Below are 22,028 nucleotides of genomic sequence, written 5' to 3'. Positions count from 1 at the left end.
TACATTTAACCTCCATAGATATTAGATTTTCTACGAAATCAAACTTTACAGTAAAGAAAAATTTAAGACAAGAAATGGATGAATTAAAAACTCAAGATACAGGATAAACCGTTTTATTTATAAAAGAAAACCTACTTGTAGCTTCCATACGTATTTATACAGCGTCCATGCACGCAATTATTCCAGCTGTCTTGGCACTCGTTTACGTCGATATTACAGTTGGGACCGTTGAACCCAGGCTTACACGAACATCTATATCCCTTCCCAAGGGACGTACATGTTGCTCCGTTCCTGCAGGGTTGAGAGGAACAGTTATCAGGTTCCTCACAGGTTTTTCCTAAACAATGGTGCAAGTTATATAAAACATCTATATACTAAAACAAGACATTCGTATATGTTCCCTCTGGCTGGCCAAACGGCTAGACCGAATGGGCTGATTTTTTTTATGGACACTCATGGGCAGCCTAAGGGTGACATAGACTAAAAAATCGGGTTTTTTTTAGTTTTTAATTTTTAATTTTTTGTTCTTCTTTTCCACGGGCAACGCCGGGTCCTTTAGCTAGTATTCTATAAAAACATAAATATTAAGATGTTTACATCTTGATGTTTTATCCTACCTTTCCACCCTAGAGGACAAGTGCAAGTATATCTGCTCAAAGATGAAAGATGACAGCTTCCACCGTTCCTACAGGGGCTCGAGTCACATACATTCTCTACAGGAACCTCGCAGAGAGAGGCTGTAAACCCAACAGGACAGGTACACTGAACAAAAACACGTTTACTATTGTGATATGTTGGTTTGAAGCACTCAAAATCTCACTGTATAATAAAATAAATTCATGATAACACAGCATATAACATTTGAAAATTTAAGTCAAAATCAGAGGCATAATAAGTGTCGGATGCTAAATGAACTGTTTACCTGGAATGTCGGAGGTTGATTGTTGGAGAAGAGAACATTACATGTTCCTCCATTTAAACATTTCTGCTCTCCCGTGTTACAGGGATTCTTGTACTGGCAGTATTCTCCAACGTAATCAGGTGAGCAACTGAAATACAAAATGAATCAAATAATGTTTAAATACAACAAATAAACCTACTATAGATGAATACATATCCCTCCGTCTGGGTTGATCGGTGCAATTAAATCCACCTAACCCTACAGTGAGGTTGTAAAGGTTTACAACTTTATACAACAGGGTGGAGCGGAGGAAAAGGATAATCATTTCTCCGGATACTGACTAAAACATCTCTTTTTAACAGATTAAGACTTATCTTTACCTAAAACTGAGACTATAACTTGATTCAATACTAACTTGGGAACCAAGCTTTGCCTGAAAACTATACTTTCCACCCAATCAATGAGTCCCGCAACCAAAATTTGAGGCAAATCGGTCAAAGGGTTCCTGAGTTATGATCGGACATTCAAACAAACAGACAAGCAAAAAAGGATGACTACTTTATCCACATAGATTCAGAAATGAAAAATACATTTTCCGATCTAAGTGCATAATTCTTAACTAAATAACGAAAATATTTCTCAGGTATTCCTAATAACTTCTTAACAAGAAGCAATTCCAACTATTTATAAACATACCCTAAGACTAACCAACTACTTTTCAAGATAGAAATGTTAACAAATAATTTGAAAATTAAAAGTATATGTATTTTGTTTGAACAATAGATTCTGATATTCGGTTTCAACTTACATTCGGATAAATTAACAGGAATGTCGTAATTTATGCTAAACAAAACAAGGAATATTTTTCACAAAGTTTTAATATTTGTATGTTTTATTTTCCTTCAAGTAGTGTATGAGGCTAGATAATCAAAGTGAATATATATTATATAGATGACGGAACATAGATAATATAAGAACGGGAAGTTGGAAAACCGTTAAAAACAAATCAGATGCATCTGCTTTCAGTTCCTGGGTATTTAAACTTTCCACCAGTGTGTTCGCGAAAAATGAAAGGGGGTATAGGCTTAATGCGATAAAAAAGCGCTTTTGATCGCTTCTAATCTTATTTCTATCTGTTGCGTCTATAAGGAGAAAATTGCTTAAAACGACTAATACCGAAGAACGTAGTATCTATACAAATTCAGAAAGATGCAACATACGACTTAGACCATAAAAAATCTATTTAATTTCAAACAAATCATTCAGGTATTACACCCTATGGTCATCGATTATCTTTCGCCACATTTGTATTTAGTTGATTTTTCATAATATCTTTTGATTTGATCTTTTAAAATAACATTTAGCTTTTAACATTTAACTTGTTTTCGAACATTCCTGGAAAATATAAAATGTCGTCTTCATTACCAAAAATCATCGCAACAGGAATAAATCATAACAATTAAAACATATTATGAAAAATCAACTATTTTTTAAGGTCTAAGTCGGATGTTGCATATTTCTGAATTTGTTTGGATACTACGTTCTTCGGTATTAGTCGTTTAACAATTTTCTCCTTATAGACGCAACAGATAGAAGTAAGATTAGAAGCGATCAAAAGCGCTTTTTTATCACATTAAGCCAATACCCCCTTTCATTTTTCGCGAACACTCCCTTTAAATATTTGATTTGTTTTGCTACCTATCCAAGAAAAGTTCCATTAAAAACCTCCCCCGGTACACTAAGAATGGGTAATTCTTGTTCCAGCTTTACCTAATTACCATCAAGTCATGATTAATGTCTATTGAGACTCACTGTATGCATGCTATAATTTTGACTAAGAGTTTTCAGGAGAACCCACAATGTACCACAGGTATTTCCGGTCTAATTTTACCTAATAAGCATCCCCCCAGTCCCACCCCGCATCCTAGCATATTGAGTAAAATTGTAAAATTCTCCCCTAAAAGATATTTTTTAAGAAAACTCGGATTGTTTTAATAACGATATTTGGAGAAAATTTCCCATTTTGCTTCTTACTAATATGAGCAATCTTTCTTGAAATTTCAAATTCAAATGTTTAAATTACATTTACCAGTTGTAAGTTACTTGGTGATTAAATAGAAAACAAAGGAACAGATAATTCGCCACAAACTCTGATATTCTGATTCTCATATTTTTGCAATCTTATAATATTTTCAACTTTAATAACTGCTAGATCAAATAGTCAAAGTTTGAAATATAAAAGGTTTACAACATCAAGTTGCAAAGATATAGGGATTAGAAAATTTAAGTCTGTTGCGAGTGATCAAGTTCCCTTTATAATTAGATTTTAATTGTAGAGTGGGTTATGGGACAATCAAATGAACATCGACAAGTGAAAATGATCCATATTTAGATTCCTCTGTCGTGAACTTAGAACAAAGAAGTGATGAAAGATAAATGATAAATCCTAAATGCAGTTTCCCATGATCAAAGTTGGGACGATGGACCACTCCTCATTTAAAATTGCATCATATTCTTCACAACTTATCATCGAACTGCATTCTTCTCAATGTGCAAATTTGGCTGAAACTAGTTTCAAATAGATGCTTAACTAAATTTATTGGGATATATTCCGGAGTTGAGTTAAATTTTTTTACTAGAACGTTATTTATTATTTTACAACCATTGAACCAATTCTAGAGCTGAGTATTGCATTGTATGGATAAAAGACCGAGGCCAGGGAGGAGGAGGGTTAGGTTCTTGATTAATATCTGTTCGGTTCGTGTCTAGAAGGATTAAGAGCTGGTTGCGTCTGGCCCGTGAGTGTTCTAGCAGGTGCTCCACCAGCTCAAATAGTTAACTTCCTAACTCTGTTCCCACGCACCCTGATTGGTCGAAGTAAACCAAAACCTGGGATTACTATTGGTCCAGAAACCCTGAGACAGTCACACAAACCTTACATAAAGAAACCCCTATAAACCCTCGGGCTACTTGGGTCAAATTCTGGGTCTTGAGCCTATTCCTAATACACCGGGATTATATAGTTTCCTCTTACCGGGAACGACGCTAATAAGCTAATAAGTTTCTATGAGGGTCTCATAAAACCAAATTACTTTTCATGCTTAGTATTTTCATTAGGAGAAAAGGAAGAAAATGATGTGAAAAGGTTCCAAAACAATTAATAAGATGGAGAAACTCAAACTCTATAATTATTAAAAAGAGAAGAGAAGAGAGAGAAGATAAAACAAAACTATCAAAAGAGAGAGTAAATATTCATAGAAAAAATGAAATAACAAGAGTAACTTATATCAGAGAAGAGAGTTTCAAACTAAGGTTATCAACAAAAGATGAAAGTTTAATGATATATTATTATCAATTTTATAAGTCTTATCCTTTTTGGGTAACCCTGTATTTCATCCTGTAAGAAAATGCGAGGCGTTATATGAATTGCTGATTTAATGGTTTAGCCAGAAGAGCAGCAAATTTATTTTGAATCTTAAACAATCCTAAGCTGTAGAGGACAACAAGATAATGAAAGAATGGAGTAAAGATTTGAATCTAGATTTAGCACAATCTTGTGAATCATCTAGTTTGTAGTTGACCAAATTAGAGAGAGAGAAGTTCAGAAGGAAGATAGATAACCTAACTCAGGCGTAACCCTGCTCTGGTTGCCTGCACTCTGTGGGAAAATTAAACCTTACAATTGATACAATCCTAATCATTTATAGTGTTCACAACACCTTCTACTTGTAACTATACCAGTATTGGATTCAAATAAACAACGAACCATTAAAAAAATTTCTCTCTGAAAATTACTTTTGGCCTTTGCCAAAAACTTATATTTTCTAATCCCTATATCTTTCCAACCCAATGTCGTAGAGCTTAGATATTTCAAAAAATAAATTATGTTACATCAAATAATCTAAGTTAGAAATATCAAATGTTTGCACCATTAGGTTGCAAAGATATAGGGATTAGAAAATTTGAGTTTGTGGTAAAAACTCAATTCCTTTTCAAATGAGAAATAGTCTAACCGACCCTAGCCTTATAATGGTCAAGCACATATTTATTCATAGTATTCAGGTACCCCGTAAAGAGTGTCTGCAATGTAAATACAAACCCGAATTGATGGAAAGAGGAGGGGGGACGGGCGGGCAAACAATCGTATTCAATTTCAAGGATTCAGTCCAAATCTCTAAGTTAAGAAACAGATGAAGAAAACAGAAGAATTGAATCATAAAACAAAATAATCTCCCCCTGTGTAAAATTCGTTAAATAAAAAGTAAATCCCCCGATATTGCTGAATATGTTAAACACTCGTATAAAGAAAAATAAATGACGAGGGGACGTGAGGCCCTTTCAGCAGCTGTAAATGAAGGGGAGAATTAGGAGCTCTTGTCTCCGGCTCCGATCCCGGGGGATTCTAAACCTGTGAGAAACACGGGAGCATTGGGTTCTCACTCTGACAAATTATGTCACATCTGTACCGGAGAACTAGGTTAGGATACCAGGAGTATATATTTAAGATATATGAGATTTGACGAAGTTGTCATTGGACATCTTTAGTTGAAATCCTAATTAAACAATGGATACAAACAAACCCATTATTCAGGTTTTCTGTCGATAAGAAAGGAGGATAAGATTAGAATTAACTGAACGAGATGGAGACTCGCTTTACTTAATAAAATTGAAGCTTAGACTAGTTCAGGAATTAAAAAACAAAAACATAAAGGGTACAAAATCTCAATAGATAAACCAGTAGAATGAGAGATTACTTACTCGCAATATGAGTTGCCAGCCTTGTCTGTTTTACAGGTAGATCCAAAGTGTTTGCAAGGGTCAGGTGAGCAGCTCCGGAACCCTGGAAAAGGACAGATATAATTAGGGTGAAAAGAAAAATAAGCAATAACCAGGGAAATTAATATAGAACATGGAAACCGGGGAGATGGAAACAAAATGTTCAGACCAGGGAACTGGAAACAGAATCTGGAGTTAAAAGATATAAACAGAGATCTAAGAGAGCAGGGAATCGGAAACAGAATCCGGAAACAGAGAAAATTGGTAATTTAGAGAACAATAAAATAAAAACGAAACCTAGAGAACAGGGATATAGACAGAACCTAGAGACCAGGGATTTAGACACAGAACCTAGAGACCAGGAAAACAAACCCAGGACCTAAAGACCTGGGAAACAAACACAGAAGCTAGAGACCAGGGAATTTGATACAGAACCTAGACACCAGGGGGGAAAAAAGAGAACCATGAGACCAGAGAAATAGACACAGAACCACTAGACCAGGGATTTAAATACAGAACCAATAGACAAGGAATTTAAATACAGAACCATGAGACCAGGGAAGTGGATATAGAACCTATAAACCAGGATAAAGGACACAAAACCTCGACACCAGGGAAAAAGACACAGAACTTAAAGACCAGGAAAATAAACACAGAACATAGAGACCAGAGATATAGACACAGAACCTAGATAGCAGGAAAATGTACACATAACCTGGAGACAGGGAAAATTTGCACAGAACCTGGATACCAGGGAAAACACATAACCTGGAGACAAGGGAAATAGACACAGAACCTAGAGAGCAGGGTAAACACAGATACTTAACACCAGGGAAATAAACACGGAATTTAAAGACCAACAAAAATATAGAACATTAAGACCAGGAAAAAAATACAGAACCAATATACCAGGGAATTAGACACAAACGATAAAGGAATTAAGACACAGAAGACCAGGGAAATACACACAGAACCAATAGACCAGGAAAATGGACGAAAAACCTAGAGACCAGGGAATTAGACACAGTAGTTAGAACCTAGATACTAAGGAAATTTACACAGAATCTAGAGACCAGAGAAATTAAAAATAACGCGATAATCAGTTAAACCAGAAATGTTTAATTTAACTTTTGATCTAGCCATGTCACATTAAAGAAGTAGTTGAACTACCCATACCCTCTTAAACAACTTATCGCTATTCATTAGTTATCTCTCCGACTTAATTATAAAAATGGGAACTAGATAAAGTATAGAGCCCGAACTGAGATAAAGGATTTGAAAGAGAAAACCAGGTCGGATATGGAGAAACCAAGAAATAAGGAAACACATATAAGCTGGAAATTTTAGAATTCTAGATATGTAATAAGAATAGATAAGTTAAACATAAATAGATAAAGTGGATATAATAGGAAATAAAAAGTAATAAAGAACAAGAGAAAAAATGTAGAAAAGATCAAGAGAAAAAACGAGGAAAGTTTTCCTCCAAACTTTACGGCAAAATTTTTGTTGTTTTAAAAAAATTATGAAATCAGAATTCATGGCTTCAATTTTCTTTTTGAAAATACCAACTAAGAAGCAATCTGATATGGGGCATATAACGAGAGGGTTTTTATTATATATAAGAAGGGAAAATATGTAAATAATCCCTCCCCCCATGTTTGGTCCAGGTATAAATGAGTTGCCCATTAAGTGAACCCAGGTTTACCTAGCGCGCTTCCAAGCACGGCACAAAGAACCAAAACTATTAAATCTCTGTGCTTGAATCGCATCTTGAGCGTTTTATCACATCCAACTTGTAACTATAATTTTGCTGATCATATTTCACTAGTGTTGATCAGAATGAGGATAGGATGCGAATCTACAGGTTTATATTCTTGCAACCTTTTGGCGCTTCTGGAGCTGAGACGTGCTCCGTTGTTGAAACTGAACTGGTTTGAATTACAACCCCGGGCCGGTACTTCGCCAGGTCAGAGTCCCCCCCCTTCACGCAGTAGTCCGTTCATCCCCCTCCAAAAGCGCCCCCCCCCCCTCCTATCCACCGCTCCGACCCGTTCTTGAGATAGCGTCCCCCAGGCGTTATCTCCACCTGCCGCTTGGTCCCACGGAAGTACATAGAGAAGGAACCAAAGGTCGTATTCCCTGTTAAGCTCTCCAAGAAATAATCCCCCGCTTCCCTCTTCAAGTTTTATAAATGAATTTTAAATATATAATAACGGATTCTCTTTCCTAGTTGGTTTTGTAGAAATCCTGGAATTTAGATTTAAAAGCCTCAGCGCTATATCCTTGGACGAATCCTCTGACACATAATTTACATCAAAGTTAAATCTGAAACACTCAAAAAATTAATAGAATACATATAATATTGATTGCTTAAAGAGATGACTCAATTTCATAGAAATATGGACATTTTTTGCTGAGAAATTATGTTATTCGAACTATAATATTTGATGGGTTACAAAACATTTAAATATCTAAACAAAAGCAAGACCATAGTTTGCAGATTATCTACTGCACACTGTTGACGTACAAAAAAAATTGAGAAGAGAAAAATATTGGATTAAATGAGATCAGCTGAACCATAGTAAGCGGAGTCTAAGGAACCAGGTTCCAGATTCCCCGGGTCAAGAGAAGGGTTCTCCTCATATTCAAGGTCTGAATTACAAGTAAATAATCCTTCAAGTTCGTCATCATTTTCTGAGAAAGGTTGGAATGAATTCAAGAGTTCCTCCAGGTTGTCCTGTAAACTGCCCTGGGAAGAAATCTCTGTTGGATTGGAGTCGAAAACCTGTAAAAATCATTTCTATTAATTAAGCCTATTATTGGTTTACAGTGGAAGCAGGTCCTTATCTGAAAGTTTTTGTAGGGGGGGGGGGGGCCGCCAAAGGTAAAAAAGTGGGGAACTCTCTCCCCCTCCAGTTACGGTTCTAAATGCAAAAACAATTTTTGAAAAATTTACCCCAAAGACAAACATTTTGATATTTTATTAAGTAGCTTTACTGTAAAGACACATACAATTAGGATCTTTTCCGAGCTGTGAAGCACAGAAAAAACCAAGTTCTATAGATGACAATACATTTGTAAAACTCCGAAAAAATGGTAAAGAAGGGGAAAAAATAAGAACAAAAGGGCGTTAAATTGCATTGTATAAGGCTGGAAAAATGATTAATTATTTGTCAAAAGATAGTGAATCTATTTTAAAATGTAAATTGTATAATCATAACTTGCCTTATTCACAGTTATCCCTGGGTAAAGAGAATCTACTCCGAAGTATCCGTGATCAAAATTTGTTTCGCTAATATCTCTCCCGGGCACATCTTCACTGTTGGTTTCTATATTTTCTCTAGTTGAAGATACTTCACCCGTTCCCTCCGGGCAACTAGGTTCTGAAAATAAGATGCTTTTTATAAAAGGCATTCAGGGCAATTCTCACCTCTTTTTAGTAATGGTAAAATTATCTCTTTATTTTACATATTATTGGTCAATAAATCTTAAAATCGTTATAGAAAAAAAAAATATTTTTTGCAGATTTACTCTTTTACTTGTACCTACAGTAACCTTTTTAGAAATATACGAAGAAACCGCACGTTTAAAATAATAATCAAGGAGTGTCGCATTCGTCGCATACGAAATAAAGGATTTTTTATGCGTTTTTTTTACAATATTTAAGGTTGACTTCAAATTTTCAAAATAGTTCTTGTTATACTTAAATGTTTTTGAAAATCAGAATTTAATTTATTTGAAAAACTTTAATTAATGAACCAACCTTTTATATCAGAACCATTTATTTCATCATCGCTCCTTTCTTCAATAAATTTCCGTTTAGGTAATTCTGTTTCCGTTTCCGGAAAAAATTCCAGTGAATCCGCCAGTTGAACGTTGAGCTGCAGGACCTTCTCATTGAGTTTATGGATTAAATCCATCTCTATGGCATTGTTCTCCCAGATGAGGATGATTAGATCCTCAAAGAGTTCATCAGATATATTCTTCACTTCACAGATCTCGGACAACAAGGTCTCCACCAATACTAATTGCCAAATTTATCTTTATTCTTTAAAAGTAGAAATTCAAAGCAGGAGACAGCCAAATATTTGCATGCGCCTGATCAATGTCATAAACCAAAATACTATAACAGGTGCAGAGAAGTTAACCATTTTTCATAATGAAAACTATGATTTTCAGGAGTGAGTCAGCCACCTTCATCCCCCCCCCATATGTCACAAATAAAATAAATAATTTATTTTAGAGGGAGAATAAATTATTTTAAAAGTATCAAATTCCATAAGAAGTAAGAACATTTCCAATTTAAAGCCATTTCTTCGCATCTTTAAATAAAGATACACATAGAGCCCCTTTTTCGTATCACAACTATGTCAATCAAATATGTCCCGGAGACCCAGATAATTTCTGTTATCCATTCCAGTGTTGTCATTAAAAGTTGGGGTATTACATATCATTATCTTGTTCTTAAAGTTGGGTATTAAATGTTTTTTTTTTATAAAATACCTAATTTTCCCCTGGAACTTTTCCAGTTTTTCATGGCATAGTGTAGAGAACACGTCTGGCAGCCCTCGAACCTTCCTTCGAATCTTCTCCACAACAATCAAAACATCCGTCCCGTCTTTACCATCAATTACACCAGGATTCGGACAGTTCGTTGACTTCTTTTCTTTAATATTTATGCTGGAACCTTGAGCTCTCGACCCCAGTTTAGTATCGTTTCTCTCACCATCATTTAACCCATTCTTTAATAAAAGAAATCAGTTTAAAATGAAGAAAATCACTTTTTCAATCGAGATAATTAAATATAGTTTGAAAATAATCGAGAATTGCAGAAATATAGTCGTTAAGTGATTATTACATAATTGAAAGAAAAAATTCAAAGAAAAGGTCAAATAAAAAGTAAAATGAAGGCCGGATGGTTTTAATTACAGGTGTGGCGAAATCCAAAAAAGAAAACTTCATGACCGCCACTCAAGATTTACCTGTTTCAGATAAACTGTCTGATCATCTGAAGTTATTTTTATTTTGTGATTTTTCGTTCCTGGTTCTTTGGTATCTAGATTGTTACAGTGTGAATCATGCAAACCTTGTTTCTGAATGCAATTCTTCTGAAAATCTATGCATTCCTCCTGAATATATGAATTATTCTCCTGACTTTCTATTTCCTCCTTCTCTTGGCTCTGAGATTGACTGCTCTGACTGAAGTATCCTTGGTCTGCTCCGTTATCCATGATAGATGTCTTGGAACATTCTTGTGAAGAAAACCTTCGTTCTTCTCTCTCTGATATTACTTCATCATCAGAAAATCTCGGGGGTAAACTTTCTTCACATAATAAGCTCTGAGAGATTTGAGATGAATAAAATTCATCACAAGAATCATCCTCGGGTTGACTTAGAGACGCGAGGCCCCAATTCATACCTCCTGTACTATAAAAGTTACCTTGAGAAGCAAACTGATAAGTTTGTTCAGGTCTATCTATTCCCAGAATAGGTTCGGAATTGAAACAGTTCGTAGGGAAAATTTCCTCATTGCTATTAGGAAAATTTCTTGGCTGAAAGCGACGAGATCTTTTTTCTGCATTACATCCAGTTGATAACTGCTCGTGTTGATAAGATAGAGAGTAGTTTAAAGGAAAGCTGTTCGGAAATGGGATAGAATCTACTCTAGATCCTAAATTTGACAAAGTAGATCCAACTTCAACCCTCTTCATTCCTCCACCACCAAACCCACCACGTTTCCGTCTTAATCTCAGCATTTCCGCTAGAGTTCCTCTTTTGGTCGGAGTAAAGGCTCCAAAACTGCTCCTTCCATTGTCATCCATTTTATTTTCTAGCACACTGTTAAATAAATACAAACATTATAAATTAATTAATAAAACTAAAATCTTTTCTATAGAAAAGTATGTAAATATTATGATCAGTTGTATATTTTATTACTTCATAGGAAACACATTTTAAGAAAATAAGCTAAAACTTTCCTGTAAAGCCAGGCAACAAGGATCATGATTGATGATGTAAATTTATACATATAAATATCACGATCTCATCAGTAACTTTCTAGAAGATGTGAGCAGAGATCAGGATTCCTCCTCTGAGCTTAAATAGTTATTAGCAATCAAACCTAACCCAGAACCCCTCTTCTCCTTTATGTCTCCTGAGAGATACATCTGAGATCCGTCCTCCAGAGCTGAGGTAGGAACTGAGAGAACGTTGAAAGCTAAAGCTTTCTTCATAAGATTATTTGCCAGAAATTCCAGAGATTTTTTTTTTGGAACCAGGACTGGAGTTGATTTTGAATCATCTTCTTGTAGTGAAGAGGAAAAGGCAGATTTCATCGACTTAAGAATTTCTTCTTTACCATTAGGTAGAACTAACTGGGACACTGGGACCGTAGTATCCGGAGCAGAACTGTCTAGAGCAGAATCTTCCGTCACCCCTTCACGTGAATCTTGTTCTTTTTCATCTATGACTGGGGTTCCAGATTTTTCAATCTCTCCGAGCTCATCTACAGATGGATCTTCAATCTCTTCTCCAGCTTCATTGGACAACTCCTCTGTTGAGAGAATACTTTCTCGTTTCCTCCACCAAGTGGAGACTGTTGAAACCGAAATATCTAGATCCCTTGCAACACTAGCTTGAGATTCACCATTCATTATTTTCGTAACTGCCTCACGTTTTACGTTTAAAGGCATGAAAAGTCTGAACCCCGACAGAGATGGATGGCTTGGCGCTCCTAAACTTTGTCTCCTAGGTCTAATAGTTTCAACAGGTTTAGTATTCACATCAACATCCAATACTTCAGGTTCAACTATTCTACACGGCTGAGGATCAGATGAAACAGGAAAACTAGGTTCTCTTTCAATCTCCACTGAGGAGACATCTTCCTCAGAAGATTTAAGGTTCTTTTGTTCTATTAAATCAATGTTGTTCTCTTGGATAGATAGTTTTTCATTCATTTTTGTTTTAGAAACCTGGGATTGCACAACGTTTTCCGGCTTAGAAATACGTTTATAACGTTTAATCCAGGAGATCAGTTTAGATTTAGGAATATTTTCAGATTTGGAAACCTTCTGAATTTTCTCGCCATCCTTGATCCGCTGCAATAACCTTTCCCGATATAGCCGACATGAAAGTTTCGGCTTCACACCCGTTTTTTCTTCCGCTTTCGGTTTCACCTTAGATTTCAGAGGTTCATCATCCTGGACCAGTTCCAAGGGTTCAAGAATCTCCTCCGGCACTGCAGATAACTCTTGTATATTTCGAACTTGATCCAGGATAACCTCTTTCTTCCCCCACCAGTGTGCTAGAGTTGATGGATTAATGTTTAGATCTCTCGAGACTGCTATCTGAGTTTCTCCTGCCAGGACCCGCTCTATAGCAGCAGATTTAATCTCTAACGGAATGAAAGGTCTGTATTCTCTGCTGGAGGAGCGGGAACGTTGATTACTTGAGCTTCTTGAGTTCCTAACACTACTCTCTCCGGACCCTGATTCTGAACTACTATCCTCGACATCTTTAGGTGTGTCTGTAGAATCTGTATCAACATTCTCCTTCTCAGTGTTGCTTGTAATATCAGGTTCGTTAATAATGCCTGAGTTTTGAGTGACTGAGCTGAATTTCTCCAGTAGTTCAGACCTTTTAACACACCATTTGACAAGAGTAGAGAACGATATGTCTAAATCTTTGGCTACAGCAGCTTGACTTTCTCCATCATCTATTCTTTGAAGAGCTGACATCTTGAGCTCTATGGGGAAAACGTTTCGACGTCTTGGACTTGACTTAGAAGAGGAAGGAGATAGACTACGAACCTTTTTCACATTATTTACAGGGGAATTTGTAGGAATGAGATCTTTACTTGGGGTGGATTTATCTAGAAAACCATTAATCTTGGGTCCATTTACCTCAGTTTTATTCTCCACAGAAGAATGGTTCAAATCTGGAGATAATGATCGTTTTTTATTACTACGTTTGCCTGGACTGTCTTGGACAAGATCACAAGCTGAGACAATGCGGCAGTGATCAGCAATCTTAAAACTTGTTTCATCAGGTACAATTTGAACGCGAACAATTTTCCCTTTCATCGATGTGTTGTTGTTTGAGTTCCTCGAGTTCTCCACGAAGGAAAGAACAGAGTCTATCAATTCGTTTAAAGTTTTTACAATTTCAGCTGGAATTTCATTTTCAATTTGATTTTTCATTCCGTCCTCGTTCTCTCGATCTTCGTCGACTGAATCTTCTGAACTAAGCTCCTTGTATTGCTGAACATCCTGGATCCGAAGGGAAGATCTTTTCTCTCGGTCCAACTTCTTCTTTTGCTCCGCCTTGGATCTATGTGATCTTCTCTTCTCCTTGTTGTGAACCTTCTCCACTAGATCTGATACAACAGAGACAACAACATTATCCACATTCTCGGCAGTAATCTTTCTTTTTCCTCCAGGTTTCCGCGTTCTCTTCCCTCCTCTTTCTCGTCGCTTCGTCTTAGCCTCCATGACCTTGGCCTCCTTCTCCTTGGTCTCCTTGAACCTCGTGGTCCTGTTGTGGGTTGGAACAAGAGGAACATCGCCAAAAACTCGCGGTGCGGCTCGAACTCGTTTCTTCGGAGACGGCTCGTCTAATAAACACATAATTATTATTGCTGGTTTAAAACAGTGAGAATTTATCAATTAAAATTGTTCCAATCCATACCACAATGTCAAAAAGTTGGCCCTGTTTCGCTTAATTTCTTTTCTTTGTTATTGATTTGTACTTTAACTCTTTGATATTGTTTCAGATACGTCAGATACTTAAAAGCAGGGGTGTATTCTTCAAACATTAACTAACCCCCTGGGGGGGTGCGTTCAGAGTTGTGGAGATATTGGGGAAAAAATGAAAAATCGGACATAAAGGCAAGTTTTTTTTCACTCTTTAACAGACTGTTTACCCTAATATCATTTATTTTCCCCAATTTAGCAAATAAACCCCTAAAAAAAATGTTGGCGCTACGCTTACCAAACCTAATTTCTGTGGAGAAAAATCATCTTTCGGGAAAATATACACCCCTGCTAAATATCTAAAGCAAAATGCCCACAGACACAATCTTTATTAAAAACTTATTCTCTGTACATTTCAATTGTATTTTTTTTTAATCTAAATAAAGTGGAAGAATTATTATTGGTTCACAAACTTATTCTGAAATAAATCTTATCCTTACCAGTATCCGTCCCATCTCGGGAATGGATTGACTTCTTCATCATTCTGATCGTTGACTTCAGTCCCCCTCCGTGTCCTTTCCTTCGTTTCTTCTTGGACGGAGACTTGTCCCACGGAGACACACCTCCACAAAGAAGGATGTGGGCGTGGAACTCTGACCCTTCCTCGAAGGACAGTTGACATTTTGAACATATGAACGGAACAGGTTTCTCCTCCTTCAGCTTAGAGTCAAGATGAATAGTACTTGGACCGACCTATTAAACATTAAATTTTTTGTTATATAAAATATCAAACTACGGCGCCAGATGGCTTTTAAAAATTTTCATTTACGTACTTTTGCTTAAGCAAACGTCAATTACTAAGTAATTTAATTGCAAATTAACAGTAAAAAAAAATACAGTTGTTCTGCACAATTATAAAATCTGTATTTAACTTGTAATATAAATTGTAAAAAAAGCTTAACTTGTAATAAATTATTAATATAAATAATAAATCAATACTCTAATCAAACCTACCTGAGGATATAGAAGAGCTGGAGGACGCTGAAGATTATGTTTAAGACTAACATGAGCAACTAGACAGTGTGGATGAGCCTCCCACTTATGGTGCATAATCTCAAGTACATCATCATACTCAATTCCACAGACACTGCACACAAAGGAGTGTTCCACCTCCCACTCTCCGGACAGGGTACCGAGAACCATTTCCGACTTAGACTCTCCTTCCTCCTTATTCATTGTCGGCGTTTTTCTATTGTTACTTTTGGAGTATTTTATAGATTTTCCGACTTGCTTCAGATCAAGACGCACCGGCATTGAAGGATGCCGGATAGTACTCTCCGATGGTTTTTCAGGCTTCCGGGGTTTCTTAGCTGTCACAGCACTGTCAAAGGATTCTTTAATCTTCCTCTGCTCCGTCCAGGGTAACCCAGATAGCTTAATAAGGAAATCTCTTTTAAGATCTGTGTTTGTTATAATCGGAGGTTGTCGACCAACTACTTGGCTAGTCAGGTTCCTGACTATAGAAGCAGATGTTACAGGAGATACTTCATTACTCTTCGGTTTCTCATTATCTCCGTTCTCATTAGACAACTCCTCTGTTTCCTTCAATGCCTTGGCTTCTGACTCCTGGTTCTTTAGCTTGAGAGCTGATGAAACAGCAGCTGCTAGCTCGTATCTTTGCCAGGTGAGTTGATCTACCCTAGGTTCCCAACCTCCGATCTCCCAAACATCTTTCACACTCCACTGGCCCGAGTAATTTAATCTTACCAGTCCTAAAATGATAAAAATTTATATATATATTTATTATTTTCATTAACTCTGTATAGTGTATATCCTGCACAAATTTCAACGTTTTCTGAAATACTGTTTATAATAATTCACTAATCAACATGTTGTTAACCTAAAGAAAATTAACTTTTCTAAAAAACGACACCCCACCCCATCTCGCCGTCTTTTAGTAACAAAAAATATGAATTATTTAATTCCTGTAAAACGGTTGCCATTTTTCCCTAGAATTTATGAAAAATTATTAAGTTAGATCTTCATCTTCAAAAATCATCGAGTAAAATAAAACTAAATATAATCTAAAAAAGAGTACAGGCCTAGATCGGACTGGAAAACTTACCTAACGCATTGGGTGAATTGTTGAGAAACTGGTTTGCGTCTTCTGTTTTTAGGTCGGCCATCTTCCCATGCATGCTGTTAAAACTAGTTTCTGGAACTTGGGTCACAGCACCTTAAAAACAATTTACCAGGTTCAGTACAAGTACTACAAATAATTATATTCATAATCATTCAAACATAATAAATTAATAGTCAATTGGCAAAACTTAATTTCATATTTAAAGCATTTTCCAACTTTAATCTCAAAACTTTTAATACAGAAATCAAGTTTTGTAGACGATTCGAATAAAAGTTTAATAGTACTCGATTCGTTTTGATACTTCTTATGCAAAGAATAATATAATATTGTTAGTAGGAAAAAAGTGTAGTAATCAAAATTAGTATTAATAATAAAATAACTTTGATTATTCACCGAAAGGCGTAGCATGAGCTGTACAATATCAAGAAATGTTGCTGATTTGGCTACGTAGTAAATCCGATGAGAATGTGGTATAATATTTGATATCGAAGACCCATCTAATTATAATTTGATTCCGTTTGTGTTTGTGTGTGTGGGGGATTATATTAGCATCAAAATATAGTAAATAAATTCCAAAATTATTTACCAGTAACATAATTGGATAATTCCGAACTGGTTTCCGTAATATCTTCAACTTTAGGTTCTATTCTCTCCAATCCTACTCCAACTAGAAGTGGATTTGCGCCCTGTCTACATAATCTCTTGTGAGAGATGAGTTGTCTGTATGAATTTACATCAATTCCGCAGCTTAGGCACACATAATCTCCAGTGTTTTCTAGGATATCCTCAACCATCTTGCTCGCCTTCTTCTGGTCCTTCACGGAGAAGGTAGGAACCTTCATTCTTCCCTTCTTCCGCTCTGAAGTCCCCAGGACGGAGGGGTTCTCTAATTTTTTACCTTTTTTTCCTCGCTTTATTTTAATTTTCTTTAATCCTGAAGTTAGGTTATTTTTAATATAATCCAGTCATTTAGTTTTTAATTTTAATTCGTAAAAGTGTATGATAAAAATCATATCTAACGATTTAAATTATACTCTTAAATAAATGTAAATGAATGTGAATGAATGTAAATGAATGTAAATGAATGTAAATGAATGTAAATGAATGTAAATGAATGTAAAAATGTAAATGAATGTAAATGAATGTACTTAATGTAAATAAATGTAAATAAATGTAAATAAATGACATAAAATAACCTTCCTTTAGGTTTTGCTGATTTTTCTCCTGACACTGATTTTTGTTTCAATGTTCTAGAAGTTTCTCGAACCTCAGTCTCGGCGATTTCATCCACAGGATGAATACTTTTCTCGATTTGACTGATTTTAGAGTTTACATCAGTCTTAAACTTTCCGAAATCTAAAATAAAGAGAAACTGTAAATGTCGATCATGTTACGAAAATTTTTTCAATTTAAACAACTAGATTTGTTCGTTTGTCACTCAATTTTTGTTTATAAAGAAGGTAAAAGTTATTATAATGCAGTAGTTATAAAGTACATTACTTATCAATGTTATCATTAACTCTTCGCCCTCGGGTTTATCATTGAATCGCGATGGGGTTTTAATTTCCATAGGCTTAATCGAGTATACAGGGTTAACCACAAAGAATGAGAGTGTAAAGACTACCCAAAACTCTAAAAATGTGGCAATTTGAAGTTTGATTTTTAGATTCTGCATTCAATTGAGTATGTTGATGGTTTACTAATTGATAAAGCAAAGAAATAAACCAGTTATGACCGACAAGGAATCGAGAGTACAAGTTGAACGAACTTAACAAATTCCGTACAATCGTCTCTGATGATCCTTTGATGGGTAACCCTGTACTAACTGGTTTTAAGGACCTGCATACAAGTTTATAGATTAGGGAATCAACAAAACTTGTTGCATTCCAAAAAACAGCTTTTAATATAGAAATGTGCATTTAAATCTAAGATATAAGCAAGGAGTATATTCCTTGGATATAAAAATAAGGTATTCATTTATCTCTGAATTAAGAATAATGGTATTAGTGTCGCACCATTTGGTGCGACTGTACTTGTGTACTCTTTGTCACGTGAAATGTTAATTTATAAATCAGCTGTTCAAGAATATTGCGTATAATGCCCCCTAATTAACTGCGTCTTTCAGTTATTTGAACTCTCGTAAAAAATCTCATATCGATCCCCCGAATCCTCACATACCAATGTGATCTTCGTATTTTTATAAAATTTAAACCATTAATGAAATTAATAAAATGAAGATACAGGGTGTCCCACGAAACATGACATTTGATAAATAGTTATTCTTAGTTAAACCAAATCTTTTGCTTAATTATATTTTACTTGAAATCAATTTTAATATAACATGACTCCCTTATAATATTTTTATTGATCTAAGGTATCAAACAACTGAACAAATAATGGAAAAAAACACATTTTAAACTATTCATCAACTGTCATGTTTCGTGGGACACCCTTTAACTGTCCGTAGAACATTAACCCCAATCAATAAAGAAAGTGTGAACCATTTAATTCATAACTTAAAGCTTACCAAGATCAAATTTGTCGTACTCCTGCTCCGCAAGAGATATTGCCACTAAAGTTTTCGTTCTACTTTTACATTCTCTCTGAGGTCTCCAAGCTCGTCGATTCGTTAAGTCAGCCTCGTTCTCACTGTTGCTGTTGAACTCATCAGATATCTCCGACTCAAGTTCAACGATCCTGTTCATAGAAGCTTGTCTCCTTGGCCGAGATTTATTAAAATACTTAGAACTAGCCTTGTCTATTTTCCTATTTTTATTATGCAATATCTCGGTGTTGGCAGACCCACGACGCTTTTTTGACAAAACTCTTTTGGAACCCAGTGATACGGAGTAAACCTGCTCCGACGTCTCGTGCGTCTTGGGTGCCATCTTACTTGGAGTTTTGTGTTTGACTAGATGAAGTTTCAGGTTCTCAGATTCACTAAATGTGTTAAAACACTCGTGGCACCGAAAGAGTCCAGGAAAAGTAGATTGAACTGGCGTATCTTCAAGATTATTCACTAAAAAGTTTGATAAACGAAAGTGTTTGACATCATGCTGAGAGAGGAAGCGTGGATTAACATGAAACTGATGATAATGAATCTCTAGATCAACTAAGCTCAGCTGTTTCTCCTCACAGATACTACAATCCAACCTCTCCTCTCCAGTATCCGGTGGATACCAGTGAAAAAATTTATCTTGAGTTTGGTCAACTACGACACAGTCTTTGCTCTCGGTTCTCGATTGATTAGAAATTTGATCTAGTTCATGGCAGTGGTTCTCAGTAGCTTCAAGGTTTACAAGGTCAGATTGTTCCTCATCGACGTGACAAGGTTCACAAGGTTCAGTCTCTTCAGTAGAATTTAATCCGTCGGTTTCATCTTTATTCACATTAATGGGAGCATGTTCAGTTCGTTCACATTGGACATTTGATATAAAGTTGTCACATTGCACCAAACCAGCCTTATTCTCGACTCCAATCCCGGGGGTATTTAAACCATTCTGCTCCACTCCAGGTGCAGGGGAATCAAAACCATTCTGTTTTACTTCAGTTCCAGCAAATTCATTACCATTCTGCTTTATTCTCTGATCAACAGAAACATGGGATTCATGATGCTCCGTATCTACTGTATTGTTTACATATGCCAGGTTCGGAGTTTCTTCTTTAAGAGATTGGACAGGACTGAGCGCTCTAGGTGGGGGGGACAGCTGCTGTCCGGGGGGTGTCGATGCACACTCAGATGGGGTACAGAACCCCTCAATCTTTTCATTCCAATACTTCCGACATTCTTGGAGCTCAAAAAGTTCCAAATTATTTTCACCCATGACCATTTCTGACAATGGTCCTCAAAAAACATTGATAGTCATGAAATGTTCATCTGAAAAATATTGATTATCTGCTGAATCTAGAAAAATCAATAGAAGCAGGTGCACTTAAATTCGTCGGATGAAATAATCGATAAATACAATTTATCTCCAAACCTATTTAACTTTTATAAACAAACAAAACAAGAATGGCTACGTGAGAAGAAAGGACTACAATATTTATTGCGAGTCAGCTGAGATAAGAAAACTAGATTTACTCCAATCCAACCCAACCTGGGCACGGATATACAGAATGGCCTTTACTTAATATAGTTTAAACCTAGTTTACAAAAATAAACAGACTATGTCTATGAGTCAGATTTATCACTCATGAAATCCAAGATTTATATTTTTAGGAAAACATAGTCTTTGTTGGTTTCTATTCAATAAAGTTCGTGTTTTTGTGCTTTTAGACTGATTCCAGCACAGGATTCGATCTTTAATACAAACGTAGGGAAATCAGTCTAACAGGAAATTTAAAACTGACGGGATTTTAAATTACAAAGGTTGGACAGCTGAGAAATGGGGAATGGGGGGGGGGGAGAGGGAGGAAGGGTCGATCAACCATGATGAGAAGAAATAGGATTGGGGGGGGGGGGGGTTGCTTTTTATAAATGGAGAGGAAAAATACTTATTACATGAGAACTTTTACAAATACAAGTTCTGGTTATTGATAAGATAATACAGCTGAAGAAGCAGATACTGGAATATTTTACTTTCAAAAACTTTTAATGGGGCCAAACCTGACACTTTTTCGATGTAATCCAAGATATAAATTTATATTTTAATTTTAGATTTTTGTCGGTTTATAAGCCTTTCTCTGGAACCCTGAGGAGGAAATGAGAGATTTTCTAGCCGACACTATCGAGAAGAGCTCTGCAGCTAATAGAGCTAGCTTAGATGAAACAAAGAAGGACATTTTAGCCGCATTAAATCTTAAACTAGACCCAGTAGTGAAGGATGTTGCTGAATTGAAGGGTAAGTAGTATTCAGCAAAACACAGCAGATCAGGGTCAAGATATTACTGAGCTCTGACAGAAGCTTAAGAAAATAAAGAACAATTTCCAGAGTAAGTAATGAAAGTTGTAGGTGACCAAGGCAAGGCGACCGATTCTTCACCCTGTAAGTTTACCCTAGATTCAATCATTGTCCAACAACAACATTTTATACAAGGTCTGAGAGCAGATGATCCTAGAAGTTAAGAATATCATGAAAGGACTCAATAAACCATCTGATAATCCTGTCAATATAGTTTCGGTAGTAAACTCAAGGTAAAGGAGACAATACTAGTACTCCTTCTATTCTCATAACACTGCAGAATCAGTTTCAGAGAAATGAACTACTTAGAAATGCCAAAAGTCTTCCTTCAGGAGTACATTTTGATCGTAATATTCCACAGGGAAGAATTTAAGAAAATGAAGAAGCAGGCTTAGAAATATAGGTACGGTTGCAAAGTAGCCACACAGATAGTTTGTACAGGGCACTTATGCAGTTGAGGTACTAAGATTAAGACAATGGTGAGAAGAAGTTGCATAATGCATACTAGTTTTGAACAGTTTTTTCCTAGACCTGAGCAGCTTGTCACACCAACAATGGTAACTCAGTTGAGGCAGGTTTCCTCTCTTCTAATTCTTTGTCTAAAGAGAAATTGGAAG

General features: G+C 36.0%; 4 protein-coding genes across 5 annotated transcripts; all 4 read right to left on the bottom strand.

The window, feature by feature from the left end:
* Positions 1–113: 113 nt before the first annotated feature.
* On the bottom strand, positions 114–7,647 carry LOC111710548 (neurogenic locus Notch protein-like). The gene is made up of 5 exons (XM_023484654.1): positions 7,383–7,647; positions 5,660–5,741; positions 923–1,049; positions 618–762; positions 114–337 (listed from the first exon to the last, which is right to left on the bottom strand). The coding sequence occupies exons 1-5, from the start codon at positions 7,444–7,446 to the stop codon at positions 132–134; spliced, it is 624 nt and encodes a 207-aa protein (XP_023340422.1). The 5' UTR covers positions 7,447–7,647; the 3' UTR covers positions 114–131.
* A 356-nt stretch (positions 7,648–8,003) lies between these two features.
* On the bottom strand, positions 8,004–9,796 carry LOC111710549 (uncharacterized). Its single transcript, XM_023484655.1, has 3 exons — positions 9,441–9,796; positions 8,903–9,060; positions 8,004–8,462 (listed from the first exon to the last, which is right to left on the bottom strand). The coding sequence occupies exons 1-3, from the start codon at positions 9,595–9,597 to the stop codon at positions 8,235–8,237; spliced, it is 543 nt and encodes a 180-aa protein (XP_023340423.1). The 5' UTR covers positions 9,598–9,796; the 3' UTR covers positions 8,004–8,234.
* LOC111710541 (uncharacterized) lies at positions 9,668–11,499 on the bottom strand. Its single transcript, XM_023484646.1, has 3 exons — positions 10,660–11,499; positions 10,181–10,419; positions 9,668–9,725 (listed from the first exon to the last, which is right to left on the bottom strand). The coding sequence occupies exons 1-3, from the start codon at positions 11,497–11,499 to the stop codon at positions 9,668–9,670; spliced, it is 1,137 nt and encodes a 378-aa protein (XP_023340414.1).
* Positions 11,500–11,588: 89 nt separating this feature from the next.
* Positions 11,589–20,387, bottom strand: LOC111710545 (uncharacterized). Of its 2 annotated transcripts, none has more exons than XM_023484650.1 (7): positions 19,038–20,387; positions 17,711–17,866; positions 17,097–17,444; positions 16,493–16,603; positions 15,382–16,139; positions 14,868–15,120; positions 11,589–14,288 (listed from the first exon to the last, which is right to left on the bottom strand). In XM_023484650.1, the coding sequence occupies exons 1-7, from the start codon at positions 20,338–20,340 to the stop codon at positions 11,755–11,757; spliced, it is 5,463 nt and encodes a 1,820-aa protein (XP_023340418.1). In that variant the 5' UTR covers positions 20,341–20,387; the 3' UTR covers positions 11,589–11,754. The 2 variants fall into 2 exon arrangements, with proteins under 2 accessions (XP_023340418.1, XP_023340419.1); XM_023484651.1 differs by lacking the exon at positions 19,038–20,387 and adding an exon at positions 18,011–18,247.
* Positions 20,388–22,028: the final 1,641 nt, after the last annotated feature.

This window comes from Eurytemora carolleeae, unplaced genomic scaffold (genome assembly GCF_000591075.1).
Source record: "Eurytemora carolleeae unplaced genomic scaffold, Eaff_2.0 scaffold490, whole genome shotgun sequence".
In the NCBI taxonomy this organism is placed as follows: domain Eukaryota; kingdom Metazoa; phylum Arthropoda; class Copepoda; order Calanoida; family Temoridae; genus Eurytemora; species Eurytemora carolleeae.
Note: the sequence above shows the minus strand (reverse complement) of the source record. Positions and strands in the feature narration are given on the sequence as shown.

Coding starts and splice junctions, on each gene's coding strand:
- LOC111710548 (XM_023484654.1), bottom strand. CDS start 7,446: ATGCGATTCAAGCACAGAGATTTAATAGTTTTGGTTCTTTGTGCCGTG. Junction 5,742..7,382: donor CGTGCTTGGAAGCGCGCTAG/GTAAACCTGGGT, acceptor GTCCTTTTCCAG/GGTTCCGGAGCTGCTCACCT. Junction 1,050..5,659: donor GCTGGCAACTCATATTGCGA/GTAAGTAATCTC, acceptor TTTGTATTTCAG/TTGCTCACCTGATTACGTTG.
- LOC111710549 (XM_023484655.1), bottom strand. CDS start 9,597: ATGGATTTAATCCATAAACTCAATGAGAAGGTCCTGCAGCTCAACGTT. Junction 9,061..9,440: donor AAATGGTTCTGATATAAAAG/GTTGGTTCATTA, acceptor TCTTATTTTCAG/AACCTAGTTGCCCGGAGGGA. Junction 8,463..8,902: donor CAGGGATAACTGTGAATAAG/GCAAGTTATGAT, acceptor TGATTTTTACAG/GTTTTCGACTCCAATCCAAC.
- LOC111710541 (XM_023484646.1), bottom strand. CDS start 11,499: ATGGATGACAATGGAAGGAGCAGTTTTGGAGCCTTTACTCCGACCAAA. Junction 10,420..10,659: donor AGACAGTTTATCTGAAACAG/GTAAATCTTGAG, acceptor CTTTTATTAAAG/AATGGGTTAAATGATGGTGA. Junction 9,726..10,180: donor AAGTTCCAGGGGAAAATTAG/GTATTTTATAAA, acceptor CTACTTTTAAAG/AATAAAGATAAATTTGGCAA.
- LOC111710545 (XM_023484650.1), bottom strand. CDS start 20,340: ATGGTCATGGGTGAAAATAATTTGGAACTTTTTGAGCTCCAAGAATGT. Junction 16,140..16,492: donor CAATTCACCCAATGCGTTAG/GTAAGTTTTCCA, acceptor TTATCATTTTAG/GACTGGTAAGATTAAATTAC. Junction 15,121..15,381: donor CAGCTCTTCTATATCCTCAG/GTAGGTTTGATT, acceptor AATGTTTAATAG/GTCGGTCCAAGTACTATTCA.